We start from the raw sequence: 20703 nt of genomic DNA on the forward strand, positions 1-20703 counted from the left end.
TTAACTATTAGTAGAGAATAACGAGTAATGAATGTACTTTATTACTAGGATGAATGTTTAGTCTTCTCAAGCACCAACTATCAAATATCTCTCCTGATTGTTGGCACTTGACAATCACCTTTCCGGAATTTTACTCAGGTGTAACTAAAATCTGATTTAAGGGTTGTTTATATTTCACATCATTAATCAGAATCTGCAAAGTAACTCAAAAAAGTTTAGTGGAGTAAAAATACCAGGTTAACCTCTGAATTGTAGTGGAGTAGAATTACAAAGTAACAATGAGCTGTCATGTGGGTATATATTAATGCTGTGCATAATGGACACAAGCGATATTCACCCATTTATTAATTTCTGTATATGTTTTACATTTGATAACACCAATGTGTTTAATACTGGCAACTTCTAATTGTGGGAAAAACGAAAACGTTCAGTAAAGACGTCCCATAGAACATTTTGCGAAACACAATAGCCAGCATGTGTAGTTCTGGGGGGGCGTTCAATTCCAGTTTTGGATAGTCTGGCGTGGTTTCGTTCCATTTCAAACAGCTGTTTGACGCTCGGCGTAACCTTGGCGCACTGCCACTCCAACATCCAATACCAGAGCTTGAAGATTAATCACGGGGACTGTAGTCCTAAACGATAGCTGGGGATTATGGGTAGTGTAGTGTCTTCGGCCATCCTAAACTCCTAGAGGCCTACGTCTGTTTTCCGGTTATTTTTATTTTGAAATTCAGTTCCTGACGGACGCCAACAAAGCCAGAGATTATGGAATCAAACCAATAAATAAAAGCAAGGATAATTGTGTGTTATTGGTGAGTAAATAACAGTGTGTTATTTTGAAAAGAATAACAAATTAGAAGGAAAAAAATATTTAAAAAATACAGATTTCAGTATTCTGAGGCTCTGAGCCCCATTTATTTTCCTCACAGACGGCAACAAAAGTCCGAAATTATACGATTTAAAATAAAAGCAATAATTGTGGCTTGATATTGAGTAAGAACATATTTTTATGAACCACACAGCTTCCGGTCTTCCACGACCTGCCCGGAGAAAAAGACGTGCTGCAGGCACGAAACACATTACCAGTAGAAATACATTGCTTTTAAAATCTTGCTGTGCAACACGAAAAAAAAGGGGAAAATCGTGTTGGTGAACACGAATCAATAGATTAAAAATCGTGTTGGTGAACATGAAATGCCATGAGACTGGGATGTACATTACATTGCATTGCTGACGCTTTTATCCAAAGCGATTTATAATAAGTGCTTTCGAACAAGAAGATACAAACTTGAAAAAAACAGATTCATATAAGTACATCAGGTTTCATAGAGCCAAAACATTTCAAGTGCTACTCTACTGGCTTTAGATAAGCCAGTCCTTTATTAGTATATAAATGCTTTGTTAGTAATTCTTTGTTAGTAATTGTATTGCTCGAAGTGGAGTCGAAAGAGATTTGCAGTCTGCGTAAGATGTGTAAGCTTTCTGCTGTCCTGATGTTAATGGGGAGCTCATTCCACCATTTTGGAGCCAGGATAGCAAACCCACGTGTTTTTGCTGATGGGAACTTGGGTCTCCCTCGCAGTGCGGTTGCAGCGAGCCGTTTGGCTGATGCAGAGCGGAGTGCACGTGCTGGGGTGTACAGTTTAACCATGTCCTTGATGTAGGAAGGGCCAGATCCATGGAGAACTAAAAAGAAATGTGAGACTAATGATGGATACCAGAAAAATATCCCTTTAAGAAATGTTTAAAACCACAGCAGGATTATTATCATATAGGCGCTTTATTATTATTATTATTGTTATTATTATTATTCAGTTCATTTTATTTTCCTTATTGTGTTGGACATTCTGTTTTTTTCTCCTACTTTTATTGTTGTTATACATTTGTGATAATATTTCAAACCATGTGATTTTCCATTCATTTGGCATGACTGTATATCCCTGTTTTCTTTCATTTTATGGCTAAACCATTTTCTATATAAATAAGTAAAGGCCTGTCATAAATGAAAGGGTGCTTTTATAAATAAAAAAACAAAAACTAACTAGCTCTAACATTACAATTCTCCTTGGATGTAATAATACTCCAAATAAATATAATTACATGCAAATATCAACAACTATTGCCCTAGGTAGGTGCTTATTCCAGCCCTGGATTTAATGCTACATTATACTGTATGATAGTTGTGTATGTGAGATTATGAATACACATACACGTCTGTAGGTCACAGTCTCTACCTGCGGTTCAACCTCATTAAAAAAATATCGGCAGAAAAATAAATCTGTCTCTCTGCCACCGCTGCAAATGTCAAAGCTGTTGAGATGAATTTGGGAGTCATTTCTCAGGATCATCTCCGTCCCACTGATGTTTGATCCTGCGATCATAGTTTAAAATCCTCTGTCCTGCTGCTTTATTCTTTATACTGAATTATTTACACACTTATTAACACGTCATATCAGAGAAGATCAGTGAGCCGAGGAGGGAGGTCAGGAAACACAGAGGATGTGTAGTAATGTGATTCATTATCATACCTTACCTTTTTATAACTATATTCATTATCAAACACGGCAAATATAGAGAAAATATGAGGTTAGAGTTAGCTTGAATTACAAATGTATTACTTTTTACTGCATTTATCTGATAGATTTAAATATTTGTATTATTTATTCAGACTATATTGAACTAAGAAATTATGATGTTTTATTATAGACTGTTTATTTCTTGTGTCTTAATTTCTCTTATGTACTTTGCCTTGTTTTTTATGCTGCTGCAACGCAAACATTTCCCAAATTGGGATCAATAAAGTGTCTATCTATCTATATATATATCTATGAAAGTACCCAGCAGTAATTACATTGTGCTCTAATTCACCAGCTGCAACATTTTTAATGAACACAATAATGCCTCAATAATTATGGAATAACGATTACTTTTACTGTAGATTATTTTGCAATTTGTCAAGAAGAAAATGTTAGAAAAATATTGAAAATGTCTTGTTTTGTCAGTCCAAAACCCAAAGGTATTCACTTTAATCTGATATTTAGAAAAAGTGTTTTACTTTTTAATGCACTATATGAATTTCAAACTTGAAGTAACTTTTTCCGTAAATAATATGACTACTAATTTACTAAATAGTTGACAAATAGCTAACCTTTGCTCCACATTGACCATATTTAACATAGAAAAACCTCTTAAACCCGAGAGACCCCGGTACCGGGGCCCTACTGCAACATCTTGCAGGAAAAAGTGTCTGAGGGCATGTTCATTTAATAAACTATGAATGTTTTATATCCATGTAACAGAAAGAAACTTATCTAACTGATCTTTTTTTTTTCTTTTTCAAAAACCCCCCCACAATGCTAACGCTGAGCCTCTGAATTAGCAACGAGCGAAAAATGCTAATAGATTACTGCACCGAAATTCACTCACAAAACCTTATTATTTATCTTTGCTGCACATCTCAACCCATCGTTTCACATCGTGAGGTGACACAGAATCGAGGGGTACCTTTCATTATCACTCAATTATATGAACTCTCTGAGATAATAACAAGAACAGACATCAAAACTATAGGTTACTTACGTAACCCCAGTTCTCAGAGTAACATGAAGTGAGATGTCTCACTATGGGATGCGCCTCAACGCGTATGCAAACAGAAGCATCAATCTCATCACGCCAATCCTGATTGGCTGGTGATCTTGACGTCTACGTCAGGGAATCTACCCACCCTATAAGTAGCTTGTGCTAAGACGCAGCGTCATTCAAAATAAGCACCTCTTCTCGCTTCGCCTTAGCAAGAAGGGCCGTCTGGTGAGACATCTCACTTCATGTTACTCTGAGAACTGGGGTTACGTAAGTAACCTATAGTTCTCATTCATACACTCATCATTCAACACTCCGTTCGATTTCTCACTATGGGATATTGAAACTCCCGTATTGCTAGACATGCTTATCTAGAAAATCACCAAAACAACCAGAACTTAACAGGTAGAACCCTGTCTCAACACGGGGCCCAGCACTGCGCGGGCCACACTTGGAGCAGAGACATCTAGCCTGTAAAAGCGGACAAAAGTGATCAGTGAGGACCAGCTCGCTGCTGCACAAATGTCTTGGATGGAAACACCCTTGAACAAAGCCCAGGATGTAGCCAGTCCACGAGTAGAATGAGCACGCAGGCCCGTTGGTGCCTGCAAACCCTGATTCGTATAAGCCAGAGCAATCGCTTCCACAATCCAGTGGGAGAGCCGTTGCCTGGTAACGGGCTTGCCCTTCTGAGGGTTAGCCCAGGATATAAAGAGTTGGTCATTGCAACTAAACTCTTTTGACCTGTCCATATAGGTGCGTAAAGCACGAACTGGATACAGCAAATTCGGCCGCTCTTCCTCAGAGGAACACAGCGGCGGAGGAAATGCCACAATGTCAATGGGGATACATGAGCCAACCACCTTAGGTATAAAGGCAGGGTTGGGCTTCAGCGACACTCTCGTTTGCCCCGGGGCAAACTGAGTGCATGAAGGATGTACAGAGAGCGCATGAATGTCACTGACTCGCTTGGCAGATGCCAGAGCCAGTAACAGCACTGTCTTCAGTGACAGGTGTTTCATGTCAGCTTCTTCCAGGGGTTCAAATGGAGGTCGAGTGAGCCCATCTAAAACCACTGCCAAGTCCCATAAGGGCACCAGTGACCTGGAAACAGGGAGGAGCCTGCGAGCCCCTTTCATAAAACGGCAGACCAAAGGATGCTGGCTAGCCGGCTTTCCCTCAAAGCCCAAATGGCATGCAGCAATAGCGGTACACTTTGATCGTAGAGAAAGCTCTGTGTTTATCAATTAGGTCCTGTGGAAATGATAAAATCACCCCGACAGGACATTGAAAAGAGATGTGTCCTTTTTGAAGGCACCACTCCTCAAACACCCTCCACTTACAGTCATAGAGAGACCTGCTGGAGGAAGCTCTTGCACTCTGAATAGTCTTCTGAGGGAGCCCCCCTGTATTCAGATTGTACCACTCACGGGCCAGGCCCATAGTGCCAAGCGCTCTGGGTGTGGGTGAAAGATCGTCCCCCTCGCCTGAGACAGTATGTCCCTGCGTAGTGGGAGCTGCCACGGCTGCCCGCACAGCAGCTGATATATCTCCACCAGCCAGTACATTTTAGGCCAGTGCGGAGCTATCAGGATCAGTGTGTGGCGTTGTTCTCTCACTCTGGCCAGAGTTGGGGGTATCAGAGCCAGGGGTGGGAACGCGTACAGAAGGACCGGAGGCCAAACGTGCGCGAGCGCGTCCACGCCTAACGGTGCGTTTAAATGGCGCATTGAAAAGAACAGCTGACATTGAGCATTTTCTTTTGATGCGAACAGATCTACCGTTGGCTCGGCCGTAACGCACCCACAGCTGACTCACAACCATTGGATGTAGAGTCCAGTCTGCATATAGTGGTGCACCTATGGACAGCAGATCTGCCCCGAGATTCATCATTTCTGGTACGTGCGTCGCTCTCAGAGAGAGGAGACGTCCGCAGCTCCATAAGATCAGTTTGCGTGCCAGCATGTGTAACTGGAGAGAACGCAAACCCCCTTGGCGGTTTATATACGATATTATGGTCGTGTTGTCTGTCCTCACGAGGACATGATGTCCTCTGTGAAAAGGCAGAAAGCGTTTTAGGGAGGAACACCGCTAAAAGCTCCAGATAATTGATGTGTGACCGTTGGAGGTCTCTGCTCCAGAGACCCCTCACAGGTCGAACTTCGTATATACCCCCCCAGCCCATCAGACATGCGTCTGCGGTGACCACCTTCCGTGATAGGACAGCACCCATAGGCACGCCCCGTATTAGAAAAGTCGGGTGTAGCCAGTGGCGCAGTGCCATTACGCATTTCATAGCTTGACCATCACTCTCCGCGCGGGGTCCAGTCTGAGGGTAGCTACCCAGCGCTGAAACTCCCTCATGTGTAAGCTTGCCAGTCGTACCACCAGGATGGCTGACGCCATGAGCCCCAGTAACCGCAGACATGATCTGAAGAGAACATATTTGCGTAGCCGGAAATCAGCCAGGCAAGCTCTGAAGGCTTTGACTCTTTCTGCTGACAGGCGGGCTGTAAAGGGCACCGAATTCAGGTGTAGGCCCAGGAGTACAGTCTGGGCTGGGGACAACATGCTCTTTTCTGTGTTTATTACGAAACCCAGATCGAGCAGGTGTTTGACGGGGACATTCGTCTACGTAATAGCCTCTTGCTCCGACTGTGCGAGAAGCATTCAGTCGTCCAGATAAGTTGCCAAGCGAATACCATGTTGTCTTAACGGGGCTATCGCGGCTTCCGTACACCATACAAACAATCGCGGGCTGAGAGACAGACCGAAGGGGGGGACTCTGTACTCGTAACAGACACCCTGAAAGGCGAACCTCAGATATTTCCTGTGTGGGTAATATACTGGGATGTGGAAATACGCATCTTTCAGGTCGACTGATGTGAACCAGTCGTTCTGGCGCACGAGACGCAACAGAGATGTGTGAGTGAGCATTCTGAATTTGTATCTTTTGAGATATTTGTACAGAGCTCTCAAATCTAGTATAGTCCAAATTTCGTTCCTTCCCCGTTTGGGAACGAGGAAATACTTGGAAAAAAAGCCGCTCCGACTCTGTTCGGCGGGTATTATCGATATGGCTTTCTTTTCTAGTAGCGAGAAAATCTCTTGCTCTAGAATATGGACCGACTCTCCCCGGGCTTGTGAATACAGAATGCCTGAGAAGCGAGGGGGGGTGACAGCGAATTGGAGCCTGTAGCCCCGTGTTACTGTCTTGAAAACCCAAGCAGAATCTGTGAGCATCTTCCACTTTTCGCTTCTTAAAGCGAGCGGAGATGTCACATCTCTGTCGTCTGCCCTCTGTGTCTTTATTTGTTGTGTTATGGGGCCCTCTAGTGTCTGAAAACGGCGGTACCCCAGGTTAACAACCCCGGCCGACACTGCGCATGCGCGTGGCGGTGGTGCCTTTACAATCCCGTCTAATATCCGCCTTTTGAGAGTGGCCGTTGCCGCTCTCAAAAGAGGGGGTAGACGACAGACTGTTTATTGTTTTTATTGTTTTTCTTTTCATTTTTATTGACTGCGCCCTTGGCTTCAAGCCTGGAAACGACAGTGGAAAATGATTTATTAGGAAACAATAATGATGACATGTGTTTGTGTGACTTAAACAGGCAGCGGAACTTGCTGTCTTTGATGTTAAGTCCATTTCCCTTATGGAAGATGGGGGCATGATGGCACCCCAAAACACATGAGCATCTAACACTGGAACGTGTTCTGGAGCTGGGGAACAGGGAACTTCTAGTTCTCTTGTCGAGGAGAGGAGGCTGTCAGGCCGCCCGCTTCTTCTTCCTCGCCTGGTGGCTGAAAACCTGGGTCGGCTGTGCCTGAGCGGCAGCTGCAGGAACCGGAGATCTTCTTGGCCAGCTTATCCTCGCCTCGTGCCTGGGCTGGGGACCCGGGACGGGCTGTGGTCTCTGCTGCTTCGGTATCTTGAACCGGGCAGGACGTGAGGCAGCTTGAATGAAGGCCTGCCGCGGGACCGTTGAAGGTGGCGGCTGGACCCTTCGGGGGAGACAGAGCTGGAGAGCCTCTTCTTCCTTCTTTTTTGATTCGCATCTCAGCTGCATCGAAGCTAGAACGGAGCCAAATATGCCCTCGGGAACAATAGGCATGTCCAGAACATCCTCTTTTTCCCGGTCTGCAAGGTTCGTCAGGTTGAGCCACCTGGCTCTCTCCTGTACCACCATAATTCCCAGTGCTTTGCCCGTGGCTTGGACTGCACAGCGCTGCACACGGAGGCAAATGTCCGTGATTGCTGCGATCTCGTCCCACAAGGCAGGCTCAGGTTTGCTCGACAAGTCTTCGCAGAGCTCCGCCTGCGGCGGTCAGCAGCGAGAAGACGTTGAGTGCCCTGGCGGATAAAGCTGCGGCTTTATAGGCCCGTTCGGTCATCGCTGACTGAAAACGGTCCGCCTTTGCCGGTAGCGTGGGGTTCCTGCTCGGTGTCGAAGCCAGCCTCGGTTGGAGGTGGGCTGCCACCAGCGGTTCCATGGGCGGCATGCGGAGCAGGCCGAGCCTCTCCATACCATCACATTCGAGGGAGGAGGCACCCTGGATTGGGGCCTTGTTGCTGAAAGGGCGGTCTCTCCACGAGACCGACACCTCGTCCAGAATCTCCGGAAAGACTGGAAGGAGCTGCCTCTTCGTCCTCGCTGCTTGAGGCAATTGCTTCCCCTCGTAGTGAGATCTGGAGGTCTCCTTGGCCACTTCAGGCCATGGGATGTCAAGCCTGGACGCAGCGCGTTGACACACGGCCTGCAAGTCCATACTTAGGCAGGGCGAAGCTGGTGTGCTTTCGCCCGGGAGAGCGGACATCGCTCCCGGCTTTGCAGCCTGAGCCGATGAAACGAAGATGTCATCCTCGTGTTCATCCGAGTCGGACAGGAGGAATTCAGAGGCATCCTCTTCTTCCTCCATATAGTCCAACTCCAGGACATCCTCCGCGGGTGGAACCATGGTGAGGTCCAGTTGGGAGCCCCAGCTTGATACAGCGCGGGGCTCCGCTCTCGCGGCTCTTGCCGCCACCGGACCCCAGCCTGACACGGCGCGGGGCTCCGGTTCAGCGGCTGCCGCTGTTATTGAGCCCCAGCCTGACACAGCGCTGGGCTCAATCTCTGCGGCGGACGCCACCATGTCTTGATTGCCGGCCGGCGAATCAGCGGACATAAGGGGGTCCTGTCCCAACAAGCTAGCTTGGCGTGCTAGGCGTCGGCGGAGGCTCTTAATGGTGAAGCGGGCACAATGCCCGCACGAGCTGGGGTTATCGATAGCCTCCTGGGCGTGTTCCAGCCCGAGGCAGGACGAGCAGACCTGGTGTGAGTCTGTGCCTGAGATCTTAAACCCGCAGCTGCATAGCCGAACCTCCGAGTCCCTGACTCCTCTGGTGTAAGGGAGAGAAGAGTCCATCTTTGTTCGCCGGGGTGTCGGCGTGGAGTGGACACGCTAGTAACAGGTACGTTACTGAGAAAAAAATCCAACCTTGTCGTTAATCCGAAAGGAAAAAGCGACGGCGTAGATTTTATTCTTTAAAGAATATTAACTGGTAATGTTGTGAATCGAGTGGCCTGTGTTTGTCGTCCATAACATACGCCTACCCATACCATAACCCAACCACCACCATGGGCCACTCGATTCACAACATTACCCTAACCCTAACCCTAACCCTAACCCTCACACCAGATACTGACTGGTTTTCGGACCCCCCGAGACCCCCCCATTAACGCAAAAATGCACGTTTCAGAGTGGCCTTTTATTGCGGCCAGCCTACGGCACACCTGTGCAATAATCATGCTGTCTAATCAGCATCTTGATATGCCACACCTGTGAGGAGGGATGGATTATCTCGGCAAAGGAGAAGTGCTCACTATCACAGATTTTTTCAGATTTGTGAACAATATTTGAAAGAAATGGTTATTTTGTGTTTTTAGAAAATGTTTTAGATCTTTGAGTTCATCTAATGAAAAATGGGAGCAAAAACAAAAGTGTTGCATTTATATTTTTGTTCAGGGTAAAAAAAACGCCACTTTGAAAATAGAGACATTCTACACCAGGGGTAGCCTATGCAACAAAAATTCAACGAGGTCCAGTTCGAGAAAATCTCCCCATGCAAAGGTCCGGAGCTTCAAATGTCTAACTTGCTTTATGAATTAGTGTGATATATATTGAATAGCCTGTAGCTTTATCAACGTCTGCATGTAATCAACAACTGACTGCCAATCAAATAAAGAAAGTACAATTCATAAACAACAATATTTATTGTCAATTAACATTGAACTATACAGATATACAGTAAATACTGTGGATATGTGTAATGTTCCTCTCTGGCTGCATTTAAAAATAAAATAGCTTTTGAAAATGTGTGCATCTTAAAAGTGCTTAGTTTTAGATAAATAAAATAAAGTGTAGCAGCAGCTTGAGTTTCCCTTTTTTTTGTTAACCGTTTCACATCATGACATAACAGTTTCAGACGATTATAGAACAATATCAGTCTTTACACATCATAACAACTGAACAGTTTTAAAGTTTCTCTTTCTTTCCCTCTTATATTGCAGTCCCTCACTCACTTTGTTCTGTTCAGTGCGAGAATTGAGCTCGAGCTTGTCCTGCCAGGAGTTTAAATCTGGGCTGAAATGGTGTCAGGGCCATTCTCATACACATGCAGGCGCTCATTGGTTAGCCTCGGTTAGCCTGCGCTGGAACGATATTTAGTTTTTGTGACCTCAGTTCTGACTTGAGAGGGAATGTTTGGTCAAACACTTTGTGTTTTGTCTCATAGTGGCGTTTTGGCACTTTTAATGAGCGCCATGGTGTCACGATCTGTCTGTGTTGTGTTTTGTCTTGTCTAGATCTGTCTTTGGTTTTCTGTCTGCATTGTGTTTTGTCTTGTTTAGATCTGTCTGTGGTTCCATGTCGTTAGTTTCCCTGGTGTGTCTAATTTACCCGATTGTGTTCACCTGGTGTCCCTGTGTTTCCTCCTCCCTCCTCACCTGTGTCTTGTTTGTATGATTATTCTTGTGTGTATTTAAGTTCTGTTTTTTCTGTCTGTCTTTGTCGGTTCGTCTTGTGTAATGACTTGGTCTGCGGTGAATGTTCTGTTCAGTCTTTGTGAATAGTTTAGCCTTGGAATAAAGGAGTTATTTTTGTCACTTTAATCTGCATTTGGGTCCTGCTTCCTACACACATTGTAACATTACGAACCGACCAGACATATGGGCCCAACAGATCCGTTTGAGCAGGAACTATTGGATTATACCTTTTCTTTGTCTGCCTGCGCTCATCGATGGATGGGAGCGGTCAGGGTTCAGCAGCGAGAGGCTGCTCTGGCAGATGCATGCAAACTTACGATGAAGAATCAAGATTTGATTAAATTCTTACCTGCCTGGCTTTTGGATTACCTCACGGTTTGTTTTCCCGATCCTGATAGACCCAGGTCTCCCAATTCCCTTTTTGATACCACACGCATCGGTGTGGTCCGTCTGGCGTCAGCCCCTGCTTCTCACCCAGTGTTTGCTCCAGAACCGGTTCCGGCCCTGGTTCCGGACCCAGCTGCCATGGTCCCGGCTTCAGAACCGCCCCCAGTAGCCATGGTCCCGACTCCAGTTTCGGCTCCAGGACTGGCTTACCGGCCAACGCCAGCTCCCCGAGTCCTGTCGGCGTACCGGCCGACTCCAGCACCTCGTCTCCTGTTGGCTGTTCAGCCGACACCAGCTCCTCAAGTCCTGTCGGCGTACCGGCCGACTCTAGCACCTCGTCTCCTGTTGGCTCTCCAGCCAACGCCAGCTCCCCGTGTCCTGTCGGCGTACCGACCGACTCAAGACCCTTCTCAAGACCCTTCTCAAGTCCTCTCTCAAGTCCCCTCTCAAGTCATCTCTCAAGTCTCCTCTCGAGTTCTCTCTCAAGTCATCTCTCAATTCCCCTCTCGAGTTCCCTCTCGAGTCTCCTCTCCAGTTCCCTCTCAAGACTCCTCTCGAGTTACCTCTCGAGTCGCCTCTCGAGTTCCCTCTCAGGTCACCTCTCGAGTTCCCTCTCGAGTCCCCTCTCAAGTTCCCTCTCAAGCCATCTCTCAAGTCCCCTCTCGAGTTCCCTCTCAAGTCATCTCTCGAGTTCCCTCTCAAGTCATCTCTCGAGTTCCCTCTCAAGTCATCTCTCGAGTTCCCTCTCAAGTCATCTCTCGAGTCCCCTCTCCAGTCTCCTCTCAAGTCTCCTCTCGAGTCCCCTCTCGAGTTACCTCTCAAGTCACTTCTCGAGTTCCCTCTCAAGCCCTCTCTCGAGTTTCCTCTCGAGTCTCCTCTCAAGTCACCTCTCAAGTTCCCTCTCAAGTCACAGCTCGAGTTCCCTCTCAAGTCTCCTCTCGAGTCTCCGTTCAAGTTCCCTCTCGAGATCCTTCTCAAGTCACCTCTCAAGTCATCTCTCAAGTTTCCTCTCGAGTTCCCTCTCAAGCCCTCTCTCGAGTCCCCACTCCAGTCCCTTCTCAAGTGCCGTTGGAGGTTCCGCTGGGGTTCCTGCCAACTCCATGTCCTGTCCCGTTGGGGGTCCCGCCCACTGCTCTTCTACCGGGGGTCCTGACAATCCCTTGTCCTGTTCCGTTGGAGGTCCCGCCGACCACTCTTCTACCGGGGGTCCTGCCAACTCTATGTCCCATGCCATTGGAGGTTCCGCTGGGGGTCCTGCCAGACCTATGTCCTGTCCCGTTGGGGGTCCCGCCATCTACTCTTCTGCCGGGGTCCTGCCAATCCCTTGTCCTGTTCCGTAGGAGGTCCCGCCGACTACTCTTCTACCGGGGGTCCTGCCAACTCTATGTCACGTGCCTTTGGAGGTTCCGCTGGGGGTCCTGCCAGCTCTATGTCCAGTCCAGTTGGAGGCCCCGCCATCACCTGTCCTGCCGGGGGTACTGCCAACCCCTTGTCCTGTTCCGTTGGAGGCCCCGCCATCATCTGTCTCGCCGGGGGTCCTACCAACACCTGGTCCTCTTCCGTGGGGGATCCTGCCGAGGCCTATCCCACCGGCTCCGGTTCCTGTTCAGCCAACACCGGGCTCTGCTCGGCCTCTGGAGCTGTCTGGTCTTCGCCCTCGAGCCCGGCCCCCTGAGAGTCGCGGTCTTCGCCCTCGAGCCCGGCCCCCTGAGAGCCACAGTCTTCGATCCGGCCCCCCTGTGAGCCGCAGTTTTCGCCCTCGAGCCCGGCCCCCTTAGGGCCACGGCCTTCGCCCTCGAGCCCGGCCGCCTGAGTGCCGCGGTCTTAACCCTCAAGCCCGGCCTCCTTACTTTCCCGGCCGTGGTCCTCGCCCTCATGCTCGGCCCCCTGACTTTCCCGGCCGCGGTCCTCGCCCTAATGCTCGGCCCCCTGACTTTCCCGGCCGCAGTCCTCGCCCTCATGCTCGGCCCCCTGACTTTCCCGGCCGCGGTCCTCGCCCTAATGCTCGGCCCCCTGACTTTTCCGGCCGCAGTCCTCGACCTCATGCTCGGCCCCCTGAGTTCGCCTGCGGTGGCCTTCGCCCCTCCATAACCCCAACCTCGGAATCTGTCTTGCCCCCGGGCCGTCCGCCAGAGATCCCTTCCTGGTCCTCTGCTGTGCCCCTGGGCGGTCAGCTCAGTCCCGTCCTCCTGACCCTCTCCACCTACCCTGGTGGCCGAGTGATCTTTTCTCACTGTCCACTTTCCTCTTCTTGGAGAGCGCCATGTGTAATTATTTGTCTCTCCCTGTCTGCTGCTAACACGCCTGTTGCCTGTTGCTTCTCTCTGCCGTGCTCTCTCATCTCTTCTTCTGTGTTCTTCTCTCCCTGTATCACTCACTCGTCTCTTTCACCCCCTGTCGGCAGCGGTTAAAATAGAATCGTCCCGTCAAAATTGAAATCCCCTATTAATGTATTGATTATAGGTCCAGGTCCGTATGAGTCGGCGTCTGGGTCCGGATCCGGACCGCGGTCCGCCTGTTGCCGACCCCTGTAATCTATACCATGAATAATTTGTTTTTAATAATTTAAGTACATTTTGCATATAATATTTGTACTTTAATTAACGTTTTGAACTCAAGAGTATTTTTAGACTGAAGAATTACTACTGACCTTTCCACCCCTGGTACCCGGACCAGAACCTGCTTACCTGACTTTGCCGTCATAATTAATCTTATTTTAATGTTTTATTTTCAGGGTCTGAAGCCGATGGATTTCAACGGTCTGTCCGACCCGTACGTCAAACTGCACCTGCTGCCCGGAGCCTGCAAGGTGAGACTCTGATACTCATTAACCTGAATTTAAAGGAATACTTCAACAGAAAATCAAATGATTATATTTCAGTTACCTGACCCTGTGTTTTTTCCATGTTACTCTTGTGTTTGAGTATTGGAAATGAAATAATTTACATATTTGTCACTGATAGTGAAGTAAAGTACTGCCAGTTTCAGATAAGATCATTTTAAAATGCCATGAAATTCAATCTTCCTCACCCAGCTGCCTGGTGGAGCATATAGAATAACTGGAGAATTGACTGAAAGTCTTTCTCTGCTGCTCTGTTTAATATAATATAAAACTTTTCTATGCTGGTTTTCCCTTTCTTGTATTGTGTTATAGTTTGTGTGCATGTCTGCAAAGGCTAACCCTCCCTGTGTTCCCTCCAGAGGGAGTTTCTCTCCCACACTCTCCCCCCCTGAAACGCCTCCATTGGACTCCTTTGATTACTTCTATAACATAGTGACATCACTGCGTAACACTCGCACTTCTATTGGCTAGCGCTCCAACACATTATACATGATTCGCTAAGGGGCGGGACATCTCATCAATCACAACAGCGCCGGCCAGCTAACCAATCAGAGCAGACTGGACTCTGGTTTCAGACAGAGGGTGAAATAGGTGCTGCAGCACAGGCAGTATGAGAAGAATAAAGAGCTTTTTGAACACAGTACAGTAGAGGCACACAATACTAATATGAACCGGAAAATAGAGCACAATATGTCCTCTTTAACAAGTCCAATTATGGCTTTTACACACAGAGAATACTGTCAACAACCATTTAAAAAAAAAAGATTTGTTATGTTTTTAGTAATAAATTGCTCTTTAATTCAGGCACTGAATGATATTTGAATACAGCCCTCTGTAGAAAGCTTCAGATAATAGAGAGCAATGTAACTTTTGGTGTAGGTTAGTGCTACTGAAGTGTACATTTCTGGTTCAGAAAACCTTCTTTAAATATATTGTAAAATCCATACTTTTTGCACAAACTGCAGACACAATTATTTTTTTATTACAAGTTTTCTGGAATGTAACACTTAAATATGCTAATGACGCATTATGTAAAGGTGGCTTCTATTGAATTGATGAGAAATGTACGGACACAAATAGAAAATGTAACTTAAATATACACCTTAATGTGGATAATGTATGTTTTATATCCACTTGTCTGAAAGAAGACTTCCATATTATGGAATATTGACCGGAGCATAATAAATCACATTTATGTATGTGTCCTTCAGGCCAATAAGCTGAAGACAAGGACGATCCGTAACTCTCTGAATCCGGTCTGGAATGAAACGCTCACTTACTCCGGGATCACAGAAGAAGACATGCACAGGAAGACGCTCAGGTGTGTGTGTGTTTTTGCACGTGTGTGTGCTCCCAGTTTGATCAGATCTCATTTCAGACTGATTACTCTTACAGCGATTAATCAGGCTCTGGGACATCTTGACATTCAGATATGAAGCTCAGTTGTCCTCTTCCATTAATGTACCTGTCAGAGCAGGACAAATAATAAATGGAGCTCAGGAGGAAAGTGATCTTTCCCCCGTTTTCTGCATGTAAACACACACAATAACCACCCTTCAGATTGGGTTTAATTGGAGCGTAATCAGAGGTGGCGTTTGATGAAAATTACTATTTTTAGTGTGGATTTCCAACATGCTGCAGCTCAGTAATGATGAATTCATGTTTGTTACCATTGAAGGCACAGAGGGGGGGGGGGGCACCGTCCATAATCAAAATAAGTGGAATAACAGAGCGGAAAGACTTTAATTACGGAGCTCAGGAGCAGACGTTTAATCTTAACTAAACATGAGGCAGAGGCAGCGCGAACAAACCTAATGGAAAAATATTATATATATATATGAATCAATTGACAGAAATATTAGAAACACTTGGCTTCCGTACATATGCACAGTTGCACGTACACACATAAACACACCTACCGAGAATGGCGACCCTCGTGTCCAACATTTACATCCAAGAACTTGTAACACTCGCATGTTATTTACATATATTTTATGTATTTTATAAAATAACTGCTAGAACATTCTGGTAAATCTAGAAAATGACAACACAGATCATTTCAGGGTTTAATGCAAGTGTTAAAAGTTCTACTGCATTTATTTAATTGTTTATTTGAACCGGCACAGTTCACATCGATGAACACTTTAAAACAAAACAATGCTTACAAGCGTAAATGAGCCGGATTTTAGCTTTAAGCTAATTTCCATCTTCAGTCCCCTCACATACAACATACAAGAACATGACATTTATACACAGCAAAAATAAATACATGACATGCAGAAAGAGCATGAGCAGCATACAAGCATTTACCACATGGCAGTACAATGTAGCAGCTACGGTATATACTGTAAAGTGCCAGAGAAGATACAAGAGCTACATAAACTGCAAGAGGATACCCTTGTATTAAAGTGCATTTAGAGGTGATTGCACGTCTGTTTGTTGCTCAACCATTCTTTGAGTTGTCCTTTAAAACTATTGAGAGTGGGACAATGAGCTGCCTTTAATGGAGAGGACACTTTGTCCAAAAGTGGTCCGTCTACGGTGGACTTCACAGCAGAGTCCTGCATCGGGTCGGGTACCCGACGGGTGACCCGCAAAAAAAGTGATTCGCGGGTGGTATTTTTTCAAACGCTTTTTTCCGGGTTCGGTTCTGGGTAAAACAAAGATGATGCGGGTCGGGTCGCGGGTGTTGCATAATAAATATATTAAAATAATAATAATTTAGTTTAATGTTTAAATCCTCAGACCTCTCCTCCGCGGGACCGTGCATAATCATAACCTCTACACCGCATCAATCTGCTGCTGAGCGCGCCACATTTGAAATGGCTGAGGTTAAGCTCTCTAGCGGAGAATAGGCTACAGCATTTTCAATAACACTTCCTCAAGAGCGAAATCCAACGTCTGGGAGGCTTTTGGTGTCATCCTAGATGGAGGAAATAACCAACATCCTATGCTATTTGAGACAAATATGCAAGTGCGTGTGTTAATAATTGCATGTTTTCACTGCTCATATATATGCAGGTTCGGGTCGGGTTGCGGATTTTGTGCCGAAGGGTCGGTTCGGGTTGCGGAACTAATTGGCAATATGTGCGGGTAGCAGGACTCTACTTCAAAGTCTCCTCTGGTTTCTGACCTAGTGCAGTGTCCAGTGTGTTTTTTGTGGATGAATTCCCCGAAGGGAGGGAGGTCCATGTAAACATTTATTTAAAAAAAACATACTTTTAAAAGACTTAAAATTGTCAAAACTCAAGAAATTGTGTTCATCAAGGATGGTACTGTGGTGGTATGAATGTGGCTTTCTGTCAAACACCTTGATAGCTCTCTTGTACAGCTGTTCTATCGGTTTCAGGTTTGTGGCACAAGCAAACGACCAGTTTGTGAAACAGTATTCAATGTGGGATAGAATCATACAGTGGAGGTATGACTTTGCAGCATTGACAGTTAAGAAGGGTCTACTTTGTTTAACATTTTGCAAGTTGAATTTAATGGTATTGGATACTTTCTTAATATGTTTCTTAAAAGTCAAGTTTGAGTCCATTATGACCCCAAGATACTTGAAGTGGGGGACTAGATCATGCATACTATTTTTTTTACATTTAACTGTAAGCAAATGTTGTTCAGCCAGTGTTGAACCAGTGTTGAACCTTGTCTTTGAGAGACAAGATGTGATTATTTCAGTGTTTTTCCCATGTACAAAGATGACCGCATCATCTGCATACATTTGCACATATAACTCAGGACATACATTAGGCAAGTCATTAATGTACAGAGAAAACCGTAATGGTCCAATAATGGAACCTTGTGGAACCCCAACAGGGTTGACGAGGTAGGGGGATTTGGTACCGTTGACCAAAACACACTGTTTTCTGTTCGATAAGTAAGATTTAACCCAATATATTGAATCTGCTGAAAAATTGAAATGAGTCAGCTTTGTAAGGAGCACTTGGTGGTCAACAGTGTCAAAAGCCTTCCTGAGATCAAGGAAGACAGCACCTACATATGGGCTCGTGTCCAACATAGATTTAACCTTTTCCACAAAGACACAGTTAGCTGTCTCAGTGGAGTGGTGAGCACGAAAACCAAACTGCATTGGGTGGAGTGGAGCGAAGCCTTTATCTAAATGTTTGGTGATTAGTTTTGACACCCATTTCTCAGCAATCTTAGAGACACAGGGGAAGATGCTGATTGGTCTATAATTGGACATCATTGCCTTATCCCCAGTTTTAAAGATCGGTGTCACCGTGGCCACCTTCCAGGATGATGGAACTTCCCTCGTGCTGATAGATTAATTCACTAGAACAGAGTGGCAAAGTCGCTCCCCTTCCGGGGGAGCTCCATGGGACCTTATTTCGAAAAGATTGTGTTGAAGTCAATGGAGAGAGAAAGATTATCTTTCGATCCCGTTTGAATTGTGCCACGAATTACACATAAGATGTTTGTCAATTTAAAAGATAATTTTGCAAGTCAAAAAAAAAAAATTGTCGTTAAACTGTGAAGTAACACATTTGTTTGTGTGAAACGCTCAATGAACTACATCTCTGGTCTCGCAGAACAACACACGTCACCAAGATGGCCGTCACTACTGTCTTGCTACCCTCACTGTCACCACAATGAAACACGTCCAGAAGAATGTCATGCAAAGCTGCCTGCCTGCTTTCCTTTGATTCTCTCTGAACTGCCTGGTCTTTTTAATGTTTAATGTCAACCATTTGTGCAGATAGCATGAAGTAGAAAAGATCAGCGATCGCCGATGTTAGCATTAGCATTTCCCCCCCGGGCTTAAATTGTGTATTATAGAATGATCACACCTGTGACAGTACTTTTCAAAGGGTTCACGAAATATGACTACTGCTCTTACTGTTTAACATTAGGCTAATAAAAATGACAAGGCTGTAATGCTAGCTACTAGCTAGGTAGCTAACTTGATCCAGCCACTCCTGGTCCTCTCATCAGACGGGAAGCGAAAGAACGAGCAAGACCCATTGCTGGTATGATAACAACCTGGTACTAAGCACACAGGCATCTTTTTAAAGTTATCTTATCTTAGCCAGCGCCATATAGATAGCTAAGATCAGCGCAATATAGATATAATCTATCTCTTATTGGAGGAAAACAATCACTTACGCGACCCTGGGATTTGTAGTCTTTCTAGTTGCATATTTTTCATAGTCTTATATTTCAAATATGCAGTGGTGTTTATTTGTATTCATTTAGCATAATCACACAAATTCTGTGTTTTATATTTAATAATTCTGTGTTCTTTATTTATTGATTGTTCAATACCTGACAAGGCCGGAGATGAAAAACTTGGGTCGCAGGTTCCTCAACAGTGCATTACAAGACATCTATCAATATTTGTGTATACCTCCACCATTAAACTGTCATATTCTGCACATTTCTTATACTATCTACATACATCTTATATAAGAGTATAATACATATGTATAATATCAGTTAAAATAAGTGCTTCAACATAGTTAACATTGCTGGAGGTATACACAAAGTTTTTCATTCATTGCATAACTACACCGTTTGTGTATATATGTCAATAAACCTTAGAAAATCTTGAAATCTGGAAAGGGATGTGCAAAATAGTCATTATATACAGTCTTTAATTAACTATTAGTAGAGAATAACGAGCAATGAATATGCTTTATAGGAATCCTATTAATATCTAATAATAAAAATAACTAAATTCAATAACATGCTTTAACCACTAGGTGTCCCTTTATATCAGGAGTGTAAATGGACTGTACTTATATAGCGCTTTATCCAGTCTTTAAGACCCCTCAAAGCGCTTTACATACTACATGTCATTCACCCATTCACACCCATTCATACAGAGCAGTGTACCTTACTCTATAGGACCTAACATTCACACACATTCACACACCGTTGGCCATGCCATCGGGAGCAACTCAGGGTTAAGTATCTTGCCCAAGGATACATCGACATGTTGACTGCATGGCCTGGGATCGAACCCACAACCTTCTGGTTGAAAGACGACCGCACTCCCTCGCAGCCACAGTCGCCCTGTGTCGCCCAGAGTGTACGTTTATGGTGTAAATACAGTTGTTGTTTAATTGTTGATATATTTATGATCCACGTCACGTTTTCAGTGTTGGCGGCAGTTCCTCATGTTTGTCTAGAAGTCTTCTCATCAAGGCTCTATAAATAGAGAATTACAGCAGATATGTAATATGTAATGCAGCCGAACCGTGTATTACAATGCCGTTATGTGATGACCTCCAAAGAGAAAAGCAAGCACACTCGGAATAAAGTGTTTTCGGTCTGTTTCCGGTATTTGTTTATGACGATGTGATGTGACATGTGAGACTGGAATTGCACAGGGGAAAATAACGTATTTATGGCACCATTTTAGATGCGGATTTTGTTAAACTAATACGTTTGCGCTGTGCACCAACACTATACATTGACGGGGAAGGAGGTAGCAATAAAGATAACACCATTAAACAGTTACACAACATAACAGAAATAATATCGATAGCAGCGTCCCTAGCAACCACCTTGGTAACAATGAAAACGTTGTATAGACACAATTTCCTGAAGTAATCTTCGTAATAACTAGCAAACTAAAGATCATGTACATCCACTACACACATAATCTGAAATAACAACTCATATTTCTCGCATCAAATGACATCAAAATGCATTTTAATGGCCAAACTAACTTTAAAATAGGCATTTTACACCGAGAATAAAACTTTTTTTTTTTTTCTGCAGGGAGAAATGTGAAGATCACGTGACATTGAAATGAATGGTGAAAAAAAACGTAGGGATCTTACAATTTCAGAGGCGTTTTTGTAGAAATACTACGTCCTACGTTGTGGACCAACGTAGTTATTACAT

General features: G+C 45.1%; 1 protein-coding gene across 1 annotated transcript in view; it reads left to right on the forward strand.

Annotated features, from left to right (window-relative positions):
• The window catches only part of doc2a (double C2-like domains, alpha), a gene marked incomplete at its 5' end in the record, with an annotated part of 121186 nt that overhangs the window by 41150 nt on the left and 59333 nt on the right, over positions 1–20703 (forward strand). The window contains 2 exons of the mRNA XM_079644925.1: positions 13726–13800; positions 15045–15154. Of these exons, the coding sequence (XP_079501051.1) occupies positions 13726–13800; positions 15045–15154 (185 nt within the window). The remainder of the gene's footprint in view (positions 1–13725; positions 13801–15044; positions 15155–20703) is intronic.

The sequence above is a fragment of the Notothenia rossii genome (genome assembly GCF_949606895.1).
Source record: "Notothenia rossii genome assembly, chromosome: 8".
Classification (NCBI taxonomy): domain Eukaryota; kingdom Metazoa; phylum Chordata; class Actinopteri; order Perciformes; family Nototheniidae; genus Notothenia; species Notothenia rossii.